Source organism: Diceros bicornis, chromosome 17, assembly GCF_020826845.1.
Source record: "Diceros bicornis minor isolate mBicDic1 chromosome 17, mDicBic1.mat.cur, whole genome shotgun sequence".
Classification (NCBI taxonomy): domain Eukaryota; kingdom Metazoa; phylum Chordata; class Mammalia; order Perissodactyla; family Rhinocerotidae; genus Diceros; species Diceros bicornis.
In genome coordinates this window covers 13,719,540-13,738,306 of record NC_080756.1, presented here as the reverse complement: position 1 = coordinate 13,738,306, position 18,767 = coordinate 13,719,540, and the positions used below count along the sequence as shown (strand labels likewise).

Below are 18,767 nucleotides of genomic sequence, written 5' to 3'. Positions count from 1 at the left end.
CTCATCTGGTACTTCTTCCAGGAGACAGTTCCAAGCTAACACGCCTGCTTGCTGGTTTCCTGGGGGCAGTGTTGCCTGATGTGCAGACATATGATACATTCTTATCGTCATTCCTTGGACCTGCTGCCAGATATCATCCCAGAGTTCTGCTCCCCACAAGGGGCGACCATCAGTAGTCCACTTTTGTCGTGCCCATTGTGCCATCCACAGAGTAAGCCCCTTATAGACTGCCCAACTGTCCATGCACAGACATATTGGATTGGGCTCACAAGTCAATACCATCCAGGTAGTCTGCAATTCAGCCCATTGACTACTGTACCCAGCGCCAGAGTCCAACCACATGCTGTCAGTCAAAGTCTTGATGGCCACTGCCGTTCACGGGGGTGGGGGTGGGGGGGGTCACCCCTTGCAGAGCCATCCATATAGTAGGCCTCTGCCAGGATTGGTCCTTCTCCTTCCCGTACATTTGGCAGGGTTTCAGGCATGGGCACCTAGTCTACTGGGGTTGTTTCCTCTGTGGTGTATGTTACTGGTCCCAGGATGGCATGCAATTCTGTACTGAGGGGACTACTGGTGAGGGTCCCTCATTGTAAGTATGCATGGCACTTTGCCAATGTCTGTGTTTGAGCTGTTCCCAAGTGGGGCTTTTGGAAAGTGTCCCTCAGCCACCCTGAAATGGACAAATGAGTACAGACTGTGACCAGCAGGGAATGGGGTATGACCTCCACTTGTTGGAGGGCCAAGTAAGCAGCGCACAATCGTTTTTCTAGGATGCTATACTGGTTTTCAGCCCCTTTCCACAATTGGGACCAGAAGCCAAGGGGCACTCATTTATTGCCTTGTCTCAGCCAGAGACTCCATCTGAACCCCTCTGGGTAACTGGAAACATCCAATTTGCATGGTCCCTGTGTTAAAACACCCAAAGACTGAATTTGTTTCACTGCTATTTTGGCTTGTGTGAAGGCCTCCTGCTCGGTGTTCCCCTCGTCCCAGATGACACCTTTTCGCACCAACTTATAAAGGAGACGGAGTAGTTGGGCTAAATGAGGAATGAAAGTGTGCCAATAACCTGATAAGCTCAGAAAGATCTGTAGTTGTTTCAGGGTGTTTAGTGTAGGGAAAGCCTGTATCTTATCTATAACAGCAGCAGGAACCACTTTTGTCTTACCAGACCAGACAACACCCAGTGTTTGACAGACACCCAGGCCCTTGTAATTTGTTGTCATGCACCACCCATCCTCATTGGCATAGGTGGCTGACGAGAGAGTGGGAGGCTTCCTGAGGGCCTGAAAAAGACTAAGAGGTTAACATGACATCATCAATATAAGGTAACAAGGCAACATTAGGGGGTTTTGTCCACTGGGCGACATTATAGAGGTGTTGCCACAGGGTGCGGTGAGAAGTGAGCGAAGCCATTTTGCTCATCTCCACCCCTGACAGCAAAATGCCTTCTGCTCCTGAAGACCAATGCATTGTTATTTCCACTTGTGGCCTCTGCTCTCCTGATACAAGGGCTGCTTGCACAGCATTTGCAGGTGTGGATCTGGTTCCCTTGGCCTTCACTCTAGCTGAGGGGGTTAGAGTATTCCCAGGCTGTAGCTGAAGGTACTGTGGCTAGCTTTGTGGATCTTTGTTTTGGCTCCAGCTTCTGCCACGAAGCCAGCAGAACAGCATTTCGTTGCTTCTCGCCTTTATCCAGAGGGGTGCCTGCCGACCCCTAGAGCCACGGCAGCTGCCATGCAGAGTGCTCTTTCCACGCCTCCCTCAGCTTTGGTCGTGCCGCTGTCAGCGAGGAGGGAGGGGTGGGGAGCCCTGGCCACCACTTGCTCCAACGTGGAGCCAGAGCGAGGTCAGAGCCAATGGCTCCTCCTGCAACTACCTTACTTTCGCTTTTGGTTCCTTCTCAGGTTCTGTTGTAAGCTGTCCCATGGTGGGGAGGGGCCACCCCACAGCCATTGCAACTGGCCAGGCTTTTGATTTCTTTTTCTCATCATTTATCATCCCCAGGACTTCCCCTGCCTTCATTGCAAGCCATCTCACAGTGAGGAGGGACCACCCCATGGCTATGGCCTGGGCTTTTCTCACGTCCAGGATTTCCCCTACAGCTTCTGTTGCTAACCATCCCACAGCCAGGAGGGGCCACCTCACAGCCCAGAAGGTTGGTGTCCTGTCCAGAAGGGGACCAGAAGGACACACGGTTGCAATGGGTTTGTGGGCTCGTGCTGAACAAGCCAGGCCCAGGCCCTACACTTGGGCGTTTTATTCTTTTTGTTGTGATTGTAAATGAGATTGTATTTTTACTTTCTCTTTTTGCTAGTTTGTTGTTTGTGTATAGAAACACAACTGATTTTTGTATGTTGATTTTGTACTGTGCAATATTGCTATATTTGTTTATTATTTTTAATAGTTTTTTGCATATTCTTTAGGGTTTTCTATATATAAAATCACCTCATCTGGGAATAGTGATAATTTTACTTCTTCCTTTCCAATTTGGAACTCTATTTCTTTTTTCTTTCCTAATTATTCTGGCTAGGACTTCCAATTCTACGTTATATAAGAGTAGTGAAAGTGGGCATCTTTGTCTTATTCCTGTTCTTAGAGGGATAGGTTTCAGTTTTTCACCATTGAGTTTGATGTTAGTTGTGGGTTTTTCATATACGGCCTTTATTATGTTGGGAACTTTCCTTCTATGCCTGTATTATTCAGAGTTTTTATCAAAAGTGGATGCTGTATCTTGTCAAATGCTTTCTCTGCATCTATTGAGATGATCATGTAGTTTTTTTCTTCAATTTGTTAATGTGGTGTATCACGTGAATTGATTTGCAGATGTTGAAACACCCTTGCATCCCTAGAATAAGTCCCTTGATCATGGTACACGATCTTTTTAATGTATTGTTCTATTCAATTTGCTAGTACCCTGTTAAACATGTTTGTGTCAATGTTTATAATGTATTGTTCTATTCAATTTGCTAGTACTCTGTTAAACATGTTTGTGTCAATGTTTATCAGTGATATTGGCCTGTAATTTTCTGTTTTTGTGTTGTCGTTGTCTGGTTTTCTTATCAGGGTAAAGATGGCCTCATGGAATTAGTTAGGAATTGTCCTCTCCTCTTTGATTTTTTGATTCTTTATTTCTTCTTGATTTGGTTTTGTAAGGTTGTATGATTTTAATAATTTATCCATTTCTTCTACATTATCTAGTTTGTTGGTATATAGCTCTTCATACTATTCTCTTATAAGCTTCTGTATTTCTGTGGTATTATTGTGATTTCTCCTCTTTGATTTCTGATTTTATTTATTTGAGTCTTCTCTCTTTTTTTCTTGGTGAGTCTAACTAAAGGTTTGTCAGTGTTGTTTACCTTTTCAAAAAACCAGGTCTTAATTTCATTGATTTTTTCTATTTTTTTTTTTAGTCTCTGTTTCACTTTTCACTCTGTTTTTTATTATTTCCTTCCTTCTACTGATTTGGGGCTTTGTTTGTTCTTTTTCTAGTTCATTGATGTCTGTTGTTAGATTGCTTATTTGAGATTTTTCTTGTTTGTTGTGGTAGGCCTGTGTTGCTATAAATGTCCCTCTTGGAACCGCTTTTGCTGCATCCCATAAATTTTAATATGTCATATTTTCATTTTCATTTGACTCAGGTATTTTTTGATGTTTCCTTTGATTTCTTCATTGGCACAATAGTTGTTTAGTAACATTTTGTGTTATCTCCACATATTTGTGGGTTTTTCTGTTTTCTTCTTCTTCTTTTTTTTTTGTGAGGAACATCAGCCATGAGCTAACATCCATGCTAATCCTCCTCTTTTTGCTGAGGAAGACTGGCTCCGAGATAACATCTATTGCCAATCCTCCTCCTTTTTTTCTCCCCCCCAAAGCCCCAGTAGATAGTTGTACGTCATAGTTGCACATCCTTCTACTTGCTGTATGTGGGACACGGCCTCAGCATGGCCAGAGAAGCGGTGCCTTGGTGCGCACCCAGGATCCAAACCCGGGCCACCAGTAGCGGAGCACGCACTTAACCGCTAAGCCACGGGGCCGGCCCTCTGTTTTCTTCTTGTAGTTGATTTCTAGTTTTATACCACTGTGGTCAGAAAAGATGCTTAGTATTATTTTAATCTTCTTAAATTTATTGAGACTTGTCGTGTGACCTAATATGTTATCTATCCCGGAGAATGTTCCATGTGCATTTGAAAAGAACGTGTATTCTCCAGTTTTTGGACAGAATGTTGTGTATGTATCTACTAAGTCCATCTGGTCTAATGTGCCATTTAAGGCCAATGCTTCTTTATTGATCTTCTGCTTGGATGATCTATCCATTGATGTAAGTGGAGTGTTCAAGTCCCCTAATATTATTTTGTTATTGTCAATTTCTCCTTTTATGTTTGTTAATAATTGCTTCATATATTTAGGTGTCCTATGTTGATTGCATAGATATTTACAAGTGTTATGTCCTCTTGTTGGATTGTTCCCTTTATCATTATGTAATGCCTTTCATTGTCTCTTGTTACAATTTTTATTTTAAAATTGTTTTAAAATCTATTTTGTCTGGTATAAGTATTGCCACTCCAGCTTCATCTTTGTTTCCATTTGCATGGAGAATCTTTTTCCATCCCTTCACTCTCAGTTTGTAAGTGTCTATAGGTCTGAAGTGTGTCTCTTGTATGCAGCATATACATGGGTCTTGTTTTTTTATTCATTTTTTATTCATTCAGCCACTCTATGCTTTTGAGTGGTGCATTTAGTCCATTTACATTTAAAGAAACTATTGATAAATAAGTACTTATTGTCATTTTGTCACTTTTTTTCTGGATGTTTTAATATTTCTTCTGTTTCTTTCTTCTTCTCTTGCTCTCTTCCCTTGTGATTTGAGGAGTTTCTTTAGTATTATGTTTGGGTTCCTTTTCCTTTATTTTTTATGTATTTATTATAGGTTTCTAGTCTGTGATTACCATGTTGTTCATATATAACAACATATATATATATATATATATATATATATATATATATATAGCAATATATCTTAAGTTGATGGTCTAAGTTTGACCTTTTGTTAAAAGCACTACACTTTTACTCCCTCCCTTCCTTTTTATGTTTTTGATATCATATTTATCTCTTTTTTGTGTATGTGTAACCCTTAACCTCTTATCGTGGAGATAGATATTTTTAGTACTTTTGTCTTTTAACCTTCATACTAGCTTTATAGGTGATTGAACTACTACATTTGCTGTATGTTTGCTTTTACCAGTGATTTTTTTCTTTGATAATTTTCTTATTCCTATTTGTGATCTTTCCTTTCCACTTAAATAAGTCCCTTTAGCATTTCTTATAAGGCCAGTTTAGTGGTGATAAACTCATGCAGTTTCTGCTTGTCTGAAAAACTGTTTATGTCTTCTTCCATTCTGAATGATAACTTTGCCAATATTCTCGGCAGTAGATTTTTACCTTTTGGCACTATGAATATATCATATCACTCCCTTCTAGCCTGTAAGGTTTCTGCTGAGAAGTCAGTTGATAGCCTTATGGGGTTTCCTTTGTATGTTTCTTATTGCCTTTCTCTTGCAGCTTTTAGGATTCTCTCTACCTCTAATTCTCGACATTTTAATTATAAAATATCTTGGTGTGGGTCTCTTTGACTTCATCTTGTTTGGCGCTCTCTGTATTTCCTGCACCTGGATGTCTGTTTCCTTCTTTAGATTAGGGAAGTTTTCAGCTATTATTTCTTCAAATAGGTTCTCTGCCCTTTTGTCTCTCTCTTCTCCTTCTGGGACACCTCTAATAATGGATGTTAGTAAGCTTGATGTTGTGCCAGAGGTCCCTTCGACTGCCCTCATTTTTTAAAATTCTTTTTTCTATTTTCTGTTCAGCTTGGGTTATTTTCCCTACTCTTTTATCTAGATCACTGATGCAGTCTTCTGTATCACTTATTCTGCTGTTGATTCCCTCTAGTGAATTTCTCATTTCCATTATTGTATTCTTCAGTTCTGATCGACTCTTTTTTTGTTTTTCCAATTCCCTGTTGAAGTTCTCACTGTGTTCATCTGTCCGTCTCCCAAGATCAGTCAGCATCCTTACGACTATTAGTTTGTACTCTTTACCAGGTAGATTGTTTATCTCTGTTTCATTGAGTTCTTTTTCTAAGGATTTATCCTGTTCCCTTATTTGGAACATATTCATTTGTCTCCTCATTTTGTCTACTTCTCTGTGCTTATATCTATGTATTAGGTAGATCAGCTACATATCCTGATCTCGGAAATGTGGCTTTATGTAAGAGATGGGGCCCAGCAATGTGTTTCCCTCTCATTACCCATCCCAAATCTTCCCGAAGTGTCCTCTGTGTGGGCTACATGTGCCCTTCTGTTGTGGCAGGGTTGCTTTGGATGTGGGCACACAGGTAGGCTAGGCTGTCCCCAGGTCAACTGGTTGTAAGGCTCAACCATGTGTGGCTGCTATGATCACTTTATTGGGTGGGGCAAGCTCTGGTACTGCAAGCACACAACTACTGCTGTTTTGCTGTTAAGCAATTCAGGCCTGCAGTGTGGCTGGTTGCTAGGCTCAAGGCCTCACAATTGCTGCAGGCCTCTGGTCTGGCTGTCTATGGCTTGCAGCTGTTGGCTCTTCTAGGCACTCAGGTTGGTGGGACTGGCCTCAGGTACAGCAGCGCACAATCATTTCTGGCATTGGAAGGCAGGGCAGATCCCCTGTATGGCTGTTTGAGATGGCCAGCAGCACAAGTCAGCTGCAGCCTCATGCCGCACCGCCCATGTGCCCACACACCCCACCAACACAGGTTTGCCTACAGGCACACACCGCCAAGGCAGACCAAATCACCCAGCTGCAGAAGTCCCACACACCCCACCTCTGTGGGCCCACAATTTTGTCAAAGGCTTGCCGGTGGGCAGGGCCAGTCCCTGGGGTGGGCTGCCAGCCCTGGCTGTGCTCTAGTGGGTAGGGCAAACACCTGTGCTAACAGACTAGAGGAAGGAATCCTCTGATATCTGCCAACCTCCGTGTCAGGATGACTGAATTAGGTCACAATAATGGCCGCCACCAGTGTCTCAGTCCCTGGGGGTTGGGCTCAGCCACCTCTTGCCTGTCTGGTATGTGCTCAGAGCTTAGCAAGCGAGTCTCTTTTACCAATGGACCATGCAATTTTCTTTCTGGTATTTTTGTGTGTGTTTCCGGAATGGGTAAATCTGTGCATGGGCCATTTAAGAGCAAGTTTTCCTTTCTCTGAAGTTCTGTAGTTTTTCTGGGGTTATTTCCCATTGGTTTTCAAAGCCAACAAAGCCAGATATGATGGGATCTCCTCTTGGCTGTGCTCAATCTAAAGGCTGGGGTGCCTGTTTTGGCAGAGATCCCTGCTCAGGACCCCCACTCCTCTGGGAAAAGCTTGGTGCCTTCAAGCTTGCTCCCAGCCATGTAGTGCTATGGCTAGGATGTTGGTTTTTTCCCTTAGAAGAGGTGTATTTCTGCATCTTCCATCCTTCTCAGTGTTGTCCCTTGTTGTAGGGGTTATTTTTACCCAGTTTCTGAATCTCTCTCAGAGGAAATGGTTCCACAGGTAGTTATAAATCTGTTGCATCTATGGGATGAGGTGAATTCAGAGTACTCCTACATTGCTATCTTCCCAAGGCCATCTCTTCTGAGTCCTACCCTCTTTGTATAAATGCTTAGATCATTGATTTCAAGGTTTTATAGTTTTTTCTGATGAGATTGGACTCCAAATATGCTGCTAACCACCACTTTATGTTTATCACAAATTTCTTAATATGACATATCAAACTTTTTTTTCTAATATTTGCTGTGATTTATTCTTTGACCAATATTTTATTTAGATGTTGCTTAATAATCTCCAATGTATAGTGACTTTCTATGTTTTTTTTTTCCTTCTTTATTGCCATTCTTTTCAGAATTTATACTCTGGGTAATTTCACTCCTTTGCAATTTTTAATGTTTGTTTTATACCCCAAAATAAAGTTTTTCTCAGCAAATATTCTCGAAGTACTTGCATAAAATACCAATTCTAGAGTAGTGGGATGCAATATTTTATATACGGCAATTAGTTCAAATTGGTGTATCATATTTGCCAAGTTTTTTGCACTTAAAGATTATGTTTTGCATCTTTACAAGTTACTGTTTATTTTCTTTGTCAGTTACTGAGAGTAGTTTGTTAAAATATTCACTGTGGGTTTGTCTATTTCTCTTGAAAGTTTAATGATTTTGCTATGTATATCTTCGTCCTCTGTTGTTAAGGATACAAATTTAGAATTATATTAGCTGCAAAATCTCTGTTATTATCAAATCTTTCTCTTTATTCCTTGATTTTTGTTCATTTGATCTTCAACTACTTGGCATTATTATTAATATAGGTATACCAGCTTTGGTTTTTTTCATCTTTGAATTATACACATATATTTTTCATGCTTTTACTTGAAGTATGTACACATACTTTAGATATGGATCTTCTAAGAAAATACATGTCCTTAAAAAAAATCTATTCTGACAAGGCTTTTATTTAAGGATAGCACTTATTCCATATAGATTTATGAGTAACAGATTAAACAGAAAGTTTTACCCTTGTACAGGAGAAATTAACTGCATTTTAAACTTCTTAACACTGTTTTAGGCCTTTAGCTGATAAAAGTGATACATCAACTGTATTACTAGGCAACATCACTTATAGTAATTCTAGCCTTGGTTAGTAAAATGTATGTGTACTGGGAGGACTGTGAACAAACTAAAAATACATAGAGAAACCACAGTTTTGGGCTTCCCTGAGTGTGACAACTCTTGTAACTTGGCATGTCCCTTGTAGGTACCAGGGAAGCTATGTTCATGAACTGTTACGAGACTTGAATTCCTAGAAGATATGAGGCTTCTAAACTTAGGTAGGTCTGCACTAATCCATGAGAGTTATCATTCTCTTGCACTTGAAGTTCCAAAGGAGGTGAGTGTTGGAGGCTGCAAGGACTGAGGAGCCCCTGATGTTACTATTCTGGCACAGAGTTTCTTGTCCACAATTCTTGTAAGTTAATAGTGTAGACTCTTTTGGTCTTGTGAATATGAATGTCTGTATAAGCCTCAGAAGAGTCACTGTGTGCTTTGTTACATTTAACATTATTAATGTTATCTTTGAATTTCAATCTGCACTTTTATTATTTGATTTATTTTGTTTGTTCAGCAGAATATCTCATTTCTTGCTTTCTTTTGTATTTGTGTGGTCTTTTATATGATTCTTTTCCCCACATAGTTGCTTGATGCTTGGTGGTTTTTTGTTTGTTTTTACTATTTTTAAAGTGCTTACTTGAGGGAGTATATCTTGACGTAAATTGGTTTTAAATTGTGTGGTTCCTTTTACCTTTTTGTGGACGTGCAAGGAATTTGGTATACTTTAATGTCATTTACCACACAACTCCTGAATCTGATGGTATTTTAAAATGTATTTCAGTTTTAAATATTTTTAAGCCTCTCAGGGCATTTTGATTAATCTGATGATCAACAGTCATTTAGATTTATGAACATCTGACGTCTTACTTATTTAGTTCTTCAAGTCTTCCTTCCTCTTTTAATTTCTATCTCTTTTTGTGGAGGTCAGTTAATACAGAATTCTCTTAGATTTTACTGCTCTGAAATGTTTTATGTCACTTTTATTTTTTAAGTGTATATTCACTAGGCAGATAATAGAATTCTGAGTTGATATTAATTTTCTTTTAGAACTTTGATGATATTCTACTTCTCCTGTCTTCAGTTTTCCTTCACTTCACTCATGGAGATATCAATTGTCATTCCCATTTTTGCCATTTGATGAGAATCTGTGTTTTCACGCTGGCTATTGTTATATTTCCTCATCGTTTTTGGTTTTCATCAGTTTTGCCATGTGTTATACCAGATTTCTTCATCTTTATCTTCTCCAGTGTTGCTAGTGACTTTTGAATGTGTCACTTATCACTACTTCATTAGGTTTGGAATTTCCCAGCAAATATCTGTTTTATTGTTTCTCCATAGAAAATATAAAGGCCTTGTGTAAACTTCATTATCTGGATTGCTATTGGTCTCTTTGTATACTGACAGTACTCTTTTATTTTTTTCATTTTTAAAAATAATATGTTTTTATTTCCTTATATGCCTGGTTATGTTTTATAGAGTGTAATACATTGCATGTAAACTGTGTAGAGATAATCTGAGGCTTAGTGTATTATTACCTTCTTTCAGAAATGATTTCTGTTTGTTTATGCTGGGGAGCATGGTCCTGTGAAATCCTACATTACCTTAATCCTTTTAAGAATTGGATTCTTTTTCAGATTTTTAGTCCAAGCATTGTGACTATAGTTAAAAATATTGTATTGTATACTTGAAATTTCTAAGATGATATACATTAAATGTTGTCACCACACACACACACATACACATACACACACAAATGGTAACTATGTGAGGTGATGAATGTGTTAACTAACATTCTTTATTGTGGTAATCATTTTACAATATATACATATATCAAATCATCATGTTGTACAAATAAGATTTAAACAATTTTATTACTCAACTATATTGAGGGAAAAAAGAATTGGCTTCTTTCAAAGATCGACCTCAATCTCTGCAAAGACAATTCTATTTTCAGTTTACCCTTGTTTTTTTAACTTTCTCTTTTTATTAATATTTATGAAAGTCATGATAACAAACAAAGATTTACATGTAAAGGATAAAGGAAAATAGTTTCTGTAAAACATTCTTTATTATAATATGTCCAAATTATTTATGCCTATTTGGCTAGTTTGCTTATTACCTTTTTTTAATCAACCAAAGTCCAGAGTTCATATTAGGGTTCACTCTTTGTGCTGTACATTCTATAAGTTTTCACAAATGTACAATGACATGGATTCAGCATCATAGTATCACATAGAATAATTTCTCTGGCCTGAAAGGTCTCTATGCTTCACTTATTCATCACTTCCTCTCTCCCCCAGCCTCTGACAACCACCGATCTTTTTGTTCTCTATAGTTGTGCCTTTTCCAGAATGTCATATAGTTGGAATTACACACTATGTAGCCTTTTCAGAATGTCTTCTTTTAATTAGTAATAAGCATTTAAGATTCTCCAAGTCTTTTCATGTCTTGATAGTTCATTTCTTTTTAGCACTGTATAATATTCTATGCATAGATGTACCACAGTTTACCCATTCACTTACCAAAAGATATCTTGGTTGCTTTGATATTTTAGCAGTTATGGATAAAGCTGCTATAAACATTAGTGTGTAGTGTTTTGCTTGGATGTAATTTTTCAATTCATTTGGGTAAATATCAAGGATTCTGATTGTTGGATTGTATGGTAAGAAATAGAAGAAATAAGAATTTATAAGAAATTGCCAAGCTGTCTTCCAAAGTGGCTGTACTATTTTGCATTCATACTAGCAATGGATGAGAGTTTCTATTGTTACACATCCTCACCAGCATTTTATGTTGTCAGTGTTTTGGATTTTAATTTTTCTCATAGGTTTGTAGTAGTACCTCATTGTTTTGATTTTTAATTCCCTAATGGTGTATGATGTTGAACATTTTTCATGGCCTTATTTGACAGCTGTATATCATTTTGGTGAGGTGCCTGTTCAGATCTTTGTCCAATGTTTAATTGCTGAATTTTAAGAGTTACTTGTATGTTTTGAATAACAGTCTTTATCAGATATGTCTTTGCAAATATATTTTTCCAGTCCGTGGCTTGTGTTCTTATTCTCTTGACAGTGTCTTTTGCATAGCAGAAGTTTTTATTTTTATTTATTTATTTATTTATTTTTGTGAGGAGATCAGCCCTGTGCTAACATCTGCCAATCTTCCTCTTTTTTTGCTGAGGAAGACTGGCCCTGGGCTAACATCTGGGCCCATCTTCGTCCACTTTATATGGGATGCTGCCACAGCATGGATTGCCAAGCAGTGCGTCAGTGCGCGCCCGGGATCCGAACTGGCGAACCCCGGGCCACCGCAACAGAGCGCGCACACTCAACCGCTTGCGCCACCGGGCCGGCTCCCAGAAGTTTTTATTTTAATGAAGTCCAACTGATCAATTTTTTTCTTTCATGAGTCATGCCTTTGGTATTGTATCTAAAATATCATTGCCAAACACAAGGTCATCTAGATTTTTTTCCTTCGTTATGTTCTAGGATTTTTATAGTTATGCATTTTACATTTATCTTATGATCCATTTCCCATAATCTTTATGAAGTGTGTAAGGAGAATGTGTCTGGATATACATATGTTTTTCATGTGAGTGTTCAATTTTTACCTTTAGTTTTCATAGTTAGCTCATGATATTTCTGAATGCTAAGCCTTGGGAGGATTACCTGATCTCTACTTCTTGGGTGCCCCAATCAAAATTATATATTTTTTCACAACTCCATGCTTATGTTTAAGCTACATTCAGCTTCTAAGCTTCACAACAAACTCTTCTGGTGGCAGCAGATGTCCCAATGGAAAAGTAGCCTTAAATGATGAGAACCCCTCTCTGAGCATCTATATTGAGAGTATTCCAGTTATTTAACTCTACTTTAAAATGTATTTACCCATCTTTCTTCTAATTCTCAGTATAAATTGGATATAGACCCCTTAATCTATCATTGTCAGAAATGAAGTACATGTTTATTTGATTCAACTTTTCCTTGACCTCATTCCTCAGGAAAGCTAAATTTCCAATATAATTGGATGGCACTTCTTAACTTATCTATTAATTGACTTTCTTATCCTTCCCTGGGTCTGTGTTTTCTGAAATTCACACTCCTAACTAGCAAGTGATAAACGGTATAGTACTGAAGAGAGTATGGAGAATGGCATGTTTTTCAGAGTCCTAAAGGACGAACAAAATAAGATAAAAACTAACAATTTAGATTCAGTCATTTAATGCTCTTTCCAGTTTGTTGCTATTGTCATTTACCAATTTTCCATTAGCAGAAGAAATTGTTTTTCTCACAGCCTACTTATTTGGTTGTAAAAAGCCACAAAGCAGGTAAATAATATCCCACCAGCCAAAGCCTAAGAAGCCAATTTCAGAAATTATGCCTATTTCCAAGAAAGCCTTAACTGTGATTGAAAGGTTTTTTGCTGATCTTTGCTGCAGTAATGGTGTACCTGTAGGGTTAGCTGTTGTGTATAAACCAGGTAAAAATCTGTTGCACAGACAAATTATATGTCACTGCATACTGACAACATTAAAAGAAAGAAATCATTGAAGCCATAATGTGGAGAGTTGTAGAACTTGAAATCAGAGATAAATAAAAAAGAGGATATGCTGATTGAGCAAATATTTTTAACACAATATGTGTTAGAGAAGGAGTAGAAACACTTTCAGCATAAGATTAAAATTTAAAAAAAAAACTCAGCTGGATTCAATTGAAAATATTTTGAAAGCAACATATGGAAACAAAATAAATAAAGAATATTAATCAGATGTAGAAAAGAAGAGCCATAAAGATTTTTTTCTGGTTCTACCAAAACAGAAATTACTCCAAACATAGACAACAAAAACTTGAGGAATGTCTGACAAGATGGTGAGCAAATACTGGTAGTGTCTTCCTTCCCACACAAATCATGAAGTTCTCACAAAAGTGAAAAAAGGGTGAAGACTGAAGACACAATGTAGAATAAACAAAGATGTCTGGAAAGACTGAAGGTGGTTGTAAGCTGCTGTGAAGAGAAACTATTTAGGGGCAGTGAAGAATATGCATAAAATATTTAGTAATAGAAAATCTATCATAGGAATTAATCAAGCTAAACAAAAAAGGGAAAAAATCACACCATTATCTCAATAGATAGATGTAGAGTAGTATAGTGCGTACTACTCTGTATCTCTTTCTCTCTTTCTCTATCTACCTATCTATCTATGTATCTATATATTTAAATTTGTATAAAATTAAATGTATACCTTTTAAGTGAAGTTCTTTCATGAATATAAATAAACTAATACATCTTATCGGTAATTGTGAAGATTTTTCCATTTCTTCAATTCGGATTATTCTCAAACTCCTGTTGATATGTCTGTTACCATTTTGTTGTGTTCATTATTTTAATTAGCCTGGAATGCCTTATTTGGTTTAATTTATTTTTAATACATCTTTGCTGTTGTTGTTTTCTATTATTATTTCGTTCTTAGATTTATAGTACAAATTTTGATATCTTTGTTTTAGAGGAAGAAACTAATAATATGACAATATAGTGCACCTTCTATATAATTTATGTATTTTTAAATATTATGATTTTCCTTCCTTCTCTAGAGCATTGAAGAAAACAGTAGGTCAGAAGTGGAGACAAGTTCAATAACTTATAAATATATTTTATAGTTTCAAAATGAAGGAAAACACCATATATAACTTTGGTTTGAAAGAAGTTTGATTAAGGCAAGCTTAGGAAGGAGTATTAAATGTCTTTGAGGAGATTAAAGTGACAACATTATAGGTACAAAACGATGAAACACTTGGAAGCCATAGATAACTATTCAGAGGACTTTCTTCTTTCATTTACTCTAATTCATAAAAACTTTGATTTCCTTGAGAGAAATGTAATCCCCTTTATAGAGTCATTGAAAGGTTGTTTCACCTGCTTATTCCTCAAGGTGTAAATGAAGGGATTCAGCAAGGGGGCAACAGAACCACTGAGCACTGAAACATCTTTATTTAAGGCCACCTGGTCCTCTGCCGAGGGCTTGACATAGATGAAGATGCAGCTTCTATAGGCGATGGAAACCACAATCATGTGAGATAAGCAGGTAGAAAAGGCCTTTCTTCTTTGTAGGACTGAGGGGAATCCCAGAATTGTCCTGATGATATATGTATAGGACAGAAGCACACACACTAGGGTGACAATGAGTGCAAATACAGCCACAAGGATAACGATTTGTTCTATTACCCAGGTGTTTGAGCATGAGATCTTCAGAAGGGGACCTGCATAACAGCTAAAATGGTCAATGGCATTGGAGTCACAGAATTCCAGCTGGAGGCCCAGGCTAAGTGGTGGCACAATGATCATCAAGCCAGACACCCAACAGCAGACAACTAATAAGGTACATACCCTATTGTTCATGATGGTCATGTAGCGAAGGGGTTTACAGATAGCAACGTGCCGATCATAGGACATGGCTGCCAGGAGAAAAAATTCTGTTGCTCCAAAGAGAATAACAAAAAATAGTTGAGTTGCACAAGCATTGTAGGTAACAGTATTGTCCCCAGTTGATATACTGTACAGGAATCTAGGGATGCAGACAGCGGTAAACGAGACTTCTAAGAAGGAAAAATTTCTGTGGAAAAAGTACATAGGTGTTTTAAGATGGGAGTCTATCAATGTAAGGGTGATAATAATCAGGTTTCCTGTTACACTCAACATGTAGGTGAGAAATAGAAAGATAAAAAGCAAGATTTGCAGTTTGGGGTCATCTGTCCGCCCCAACAGGATAAAAGATATTATTGCTGTGTGATTTCTCATCACTGCCTTGTGAAATCTACCCAGTGGGCGTGTAAAAATCAAAGCGATTTTATGAGAAGGTAGGTAGTTGAATTCTGGAGCACAAGACTCTGCATATAAAAGCCAAGGAAACCAGTCCACATTTATTTCCTCATTTTACATCAGAATCAATATTGCCACTATTCCAATAGCCTTCCTGAATTTTACATGCATAAAATTTACAGCAGATTGTTCCTTCAGGATTCATGTTATTGTTAAAAAAATCCATCTTCTCAGATAATCTTTACCCCTGAAAATTTAAGAATTTAGTAGATTGTTTCTAATTCATTACATGAATCATATTTACAAATAAGTTACGAGGGAAAAGGATGATGTTATTTCATGTGTACGTAAATATTCTTTATCCAAGACAAAAGTTGGATATACGACATAGCAAGATAACTAAGAACATGAATTCTTTTCAATTGTTACTGTCAAAGCACTGTTTGAAGGATAAGATATATTTCTCCTGGAAAACAATGACAACCAAACACAACACTGGAGCCTGAGATTACCCTTTGTCTTTTTATACTTCTCTACTTGTATTCCCTATTGGTAACTCACAGATGGTTTGATATACAACTATTTTATCTATACTGTGAGAAAACATTGTTTTCATGCTATTTACAGAAGGAATATCCTCATACACATTCAAGTTAACATTTCACTTAATTGACTGTGGTCTCATTTCTCCTAATGTCCTTGAAGCTCAAACTCCATGTAATGTCACTGATCATAGTCTTCCAGGCTGTGGTTTTTTTTCATTGTGTTTTTAATCCCTTAGAAAGGATATTAATGTCTCTACCTTCACATCTTACCCCTACTCAGTTTCATCTTGAATTCTCTGCAACTCGACTTTCACTTCCCAACTCCCACTGCTTTCTATCACCTACAACAACTTCATTATTTTGAAGCCAACAGCAATTATTTATAGTTATTTTGTGGCACCCACACTATATATTTTTATATAAAATTTATATTTATTAATATTTAATAAAAATATTTATATTTATTAAAAATAAATAATATTTGTTTTAATATAAAAAATATATATTTACTTAAAATTCAGTCATTCTTCAAATGAATCCTGTGCCATCAATATGAGTTTCCTCCTAACTCTAGATCTTTCTAGAGTCTTACACACTCTCCTCACTCTGTTCATCTATGAAATATTGCTGTTCCCCAATAATCTATTGAGACCTCTCCATTCTTGATTTCTGGTTGTTATTCTTCTGACTCCATACTCTCCAAGGGTGGTTTCACTCAGTACAGTTGATTTGACTGTCATTTATATGACGGATTCCAAAGGCCAGAACTTTTCCAAATGAAAAACTTTGCTGAGTATACATGACCAGATGGATATTCCACAGACACCTCACGTACTATATGCTCACAATGGAATCTTATTTCCTCTCCAAGCCTTCTCCTCCAGTGTTGACTATTTCTTGAGAACATTAATCTCTTTTGTGTGGCCTGCAAGACTCTTCAAAGACAAGACCTTCCCTACTTCCTCACCTCCTCAAGTATAAAGTCCTCAAATTTCTTCCTCATAGCTTAAGTTCCACTAACACTTGACTAGCAGTTCTTCATATTTTCTGCATGCTGTCCCCTCTGCAAGGGCTAATCCTCTCACTAATGGCTCTTGGTCCTTCAGGATTCTCCCTAGGTAGCAATTCCTCAAGGAAATCTTCATTGACCCACCCAGAGTATGTCAGATTATGGTTTAACATTATATCCAAACATCTGTTGCCTACCCTGTCTTGGAATATATCACATTGGATACTTCTGTAGGCTTATATTTCTCTTCTTTGTTTCTGGAAACTTCTCCAAAGTAGAGTCTATATTTTATATATCCTATATCTCCTTCTGTCTGGCACCTGTAGAGTGTTATAAATATGAACTGAAGAAACAAAATAGAGTTGTCTATGTACTGAGACTAAGCTATTTTCTTTAATGCCTATTTTGGTCAGTTGTTTCAACATTCTTATTTTCATGCCTTTTTCAAATTGCACTGTAATTTTCAGTGCATTCTTACACAAAAGGCCTGAAAAATCCCAATTAGGAACTGTGTAAGTCCTCCTTTTTCCAGACTATTTCTCTGGCCGTTGAACTGGTCCTTACTTTACCTTTAGTATTATAATTCTTCATCTACTGTTGTTTGCTTGTTTTTTTTGTAGTCTTCTCTTTCCTGGACCTCTTGCTTTTAGGTACTTACATTTTTTTCCATTGTCCAGAAGTAGCTCCCCATACAACATTTTTTAGAGACTGAAGTTGTTTTACTTTCTGCTTTCTTTTCTTTTCAAAGCTGTAACCACCTTCTGTGTGTCTAAAGATTTATTCCTCTTCTAAGAGAGACAGTGGAGTATGGGATGTTTTCTTTAGTTTTCCCACCTCAGTCCCCAACCTCAACACCCTTGCTCTGATAAGAAGTACTGATGTTTTTCATTCAAGGAATTACTTTGTACAGTTTACATTAAATTCAACAGGAATTCACATAGATACTATATATGGAGACATTCCAGAAGGTCGAGAATATCCTAATATTTTTAGAGTCATTGAATCATTTGAGTCACTAACAAATAAACTCTAAGAACAGAGGATTTTTTTTTTTTTTCTGAGATCCCTTCTGGCTGCAGAAACTGTGCCTAACATGTAGCACATTTTCAATAACTTTGAAGGAATTATTTATTGTACCTTAAACATAATTTTAACTCAATTTGGATTTTAATCTTTAAAAATATAGAGAAAATCTCCGACAATGCTGTTAGCTAAAAGGCTCAGACTGTAACATCAGGAAGATTAGAATTGCTGCTAAATTTTGTGATTATACCAAGATAGAATCTATTTCTTTTTTGTTTAAACAATTTACTTCTTTATCTATGTTTTGAAAACCATTTCTCTCCTGCTGACACTCACAGTCTATTTGCTAATATAACCTGAAATTAACTAATGAGGTAACCTTTAATACTCATAGTATTAATTCCATCCCTGTCTTTATACACATACTAGAAGGTTCATTCAGCTGTCCAGTTTTTTGTGCTGTCCAGAATCAACCTCAATGACTAATCTGTGTAAAGAAACAAATTATTTAGCTTAGAGACAAATCAATAAACTGACTTTTGTAAGATAGAGGTAATATCCATTTCTACATCTTGAAATGGTCATAAAGCCTCTAAAAACCGTGCTATTCAAAAACTATACTTTTTATTGCCTTATCCATACTCTTGTTCTCCATGTCTTTGTCCATCAATCAATCTAAAATAACTGAGGATTCTAATCTTTGTTTG

At 37.2% G+C, this 18,767-nt stretch overlaps 1 protein-coding gene across 1 annotated transcript; it reads right to left on the bottom strand.

Moving 5' to 3' along the window:
- Positions 1-14,511: 14,511 nt before the first annotated feature.
- Positions 14,512-15,462, bottom strand: LOC131416527 (olfactory receptor 6C2-like). The gene has a single exon (XM_058559205.1). It carries the CDS (start codon positions 15,460-15,462, stop codon positions 14,512-14,514), a length of 951 nt encoding a protein of 316 aa, XP_058415188.1.
- Between the last annotated feature and the right edge of the window lie 3,305 nt (positions 15,463-18,767).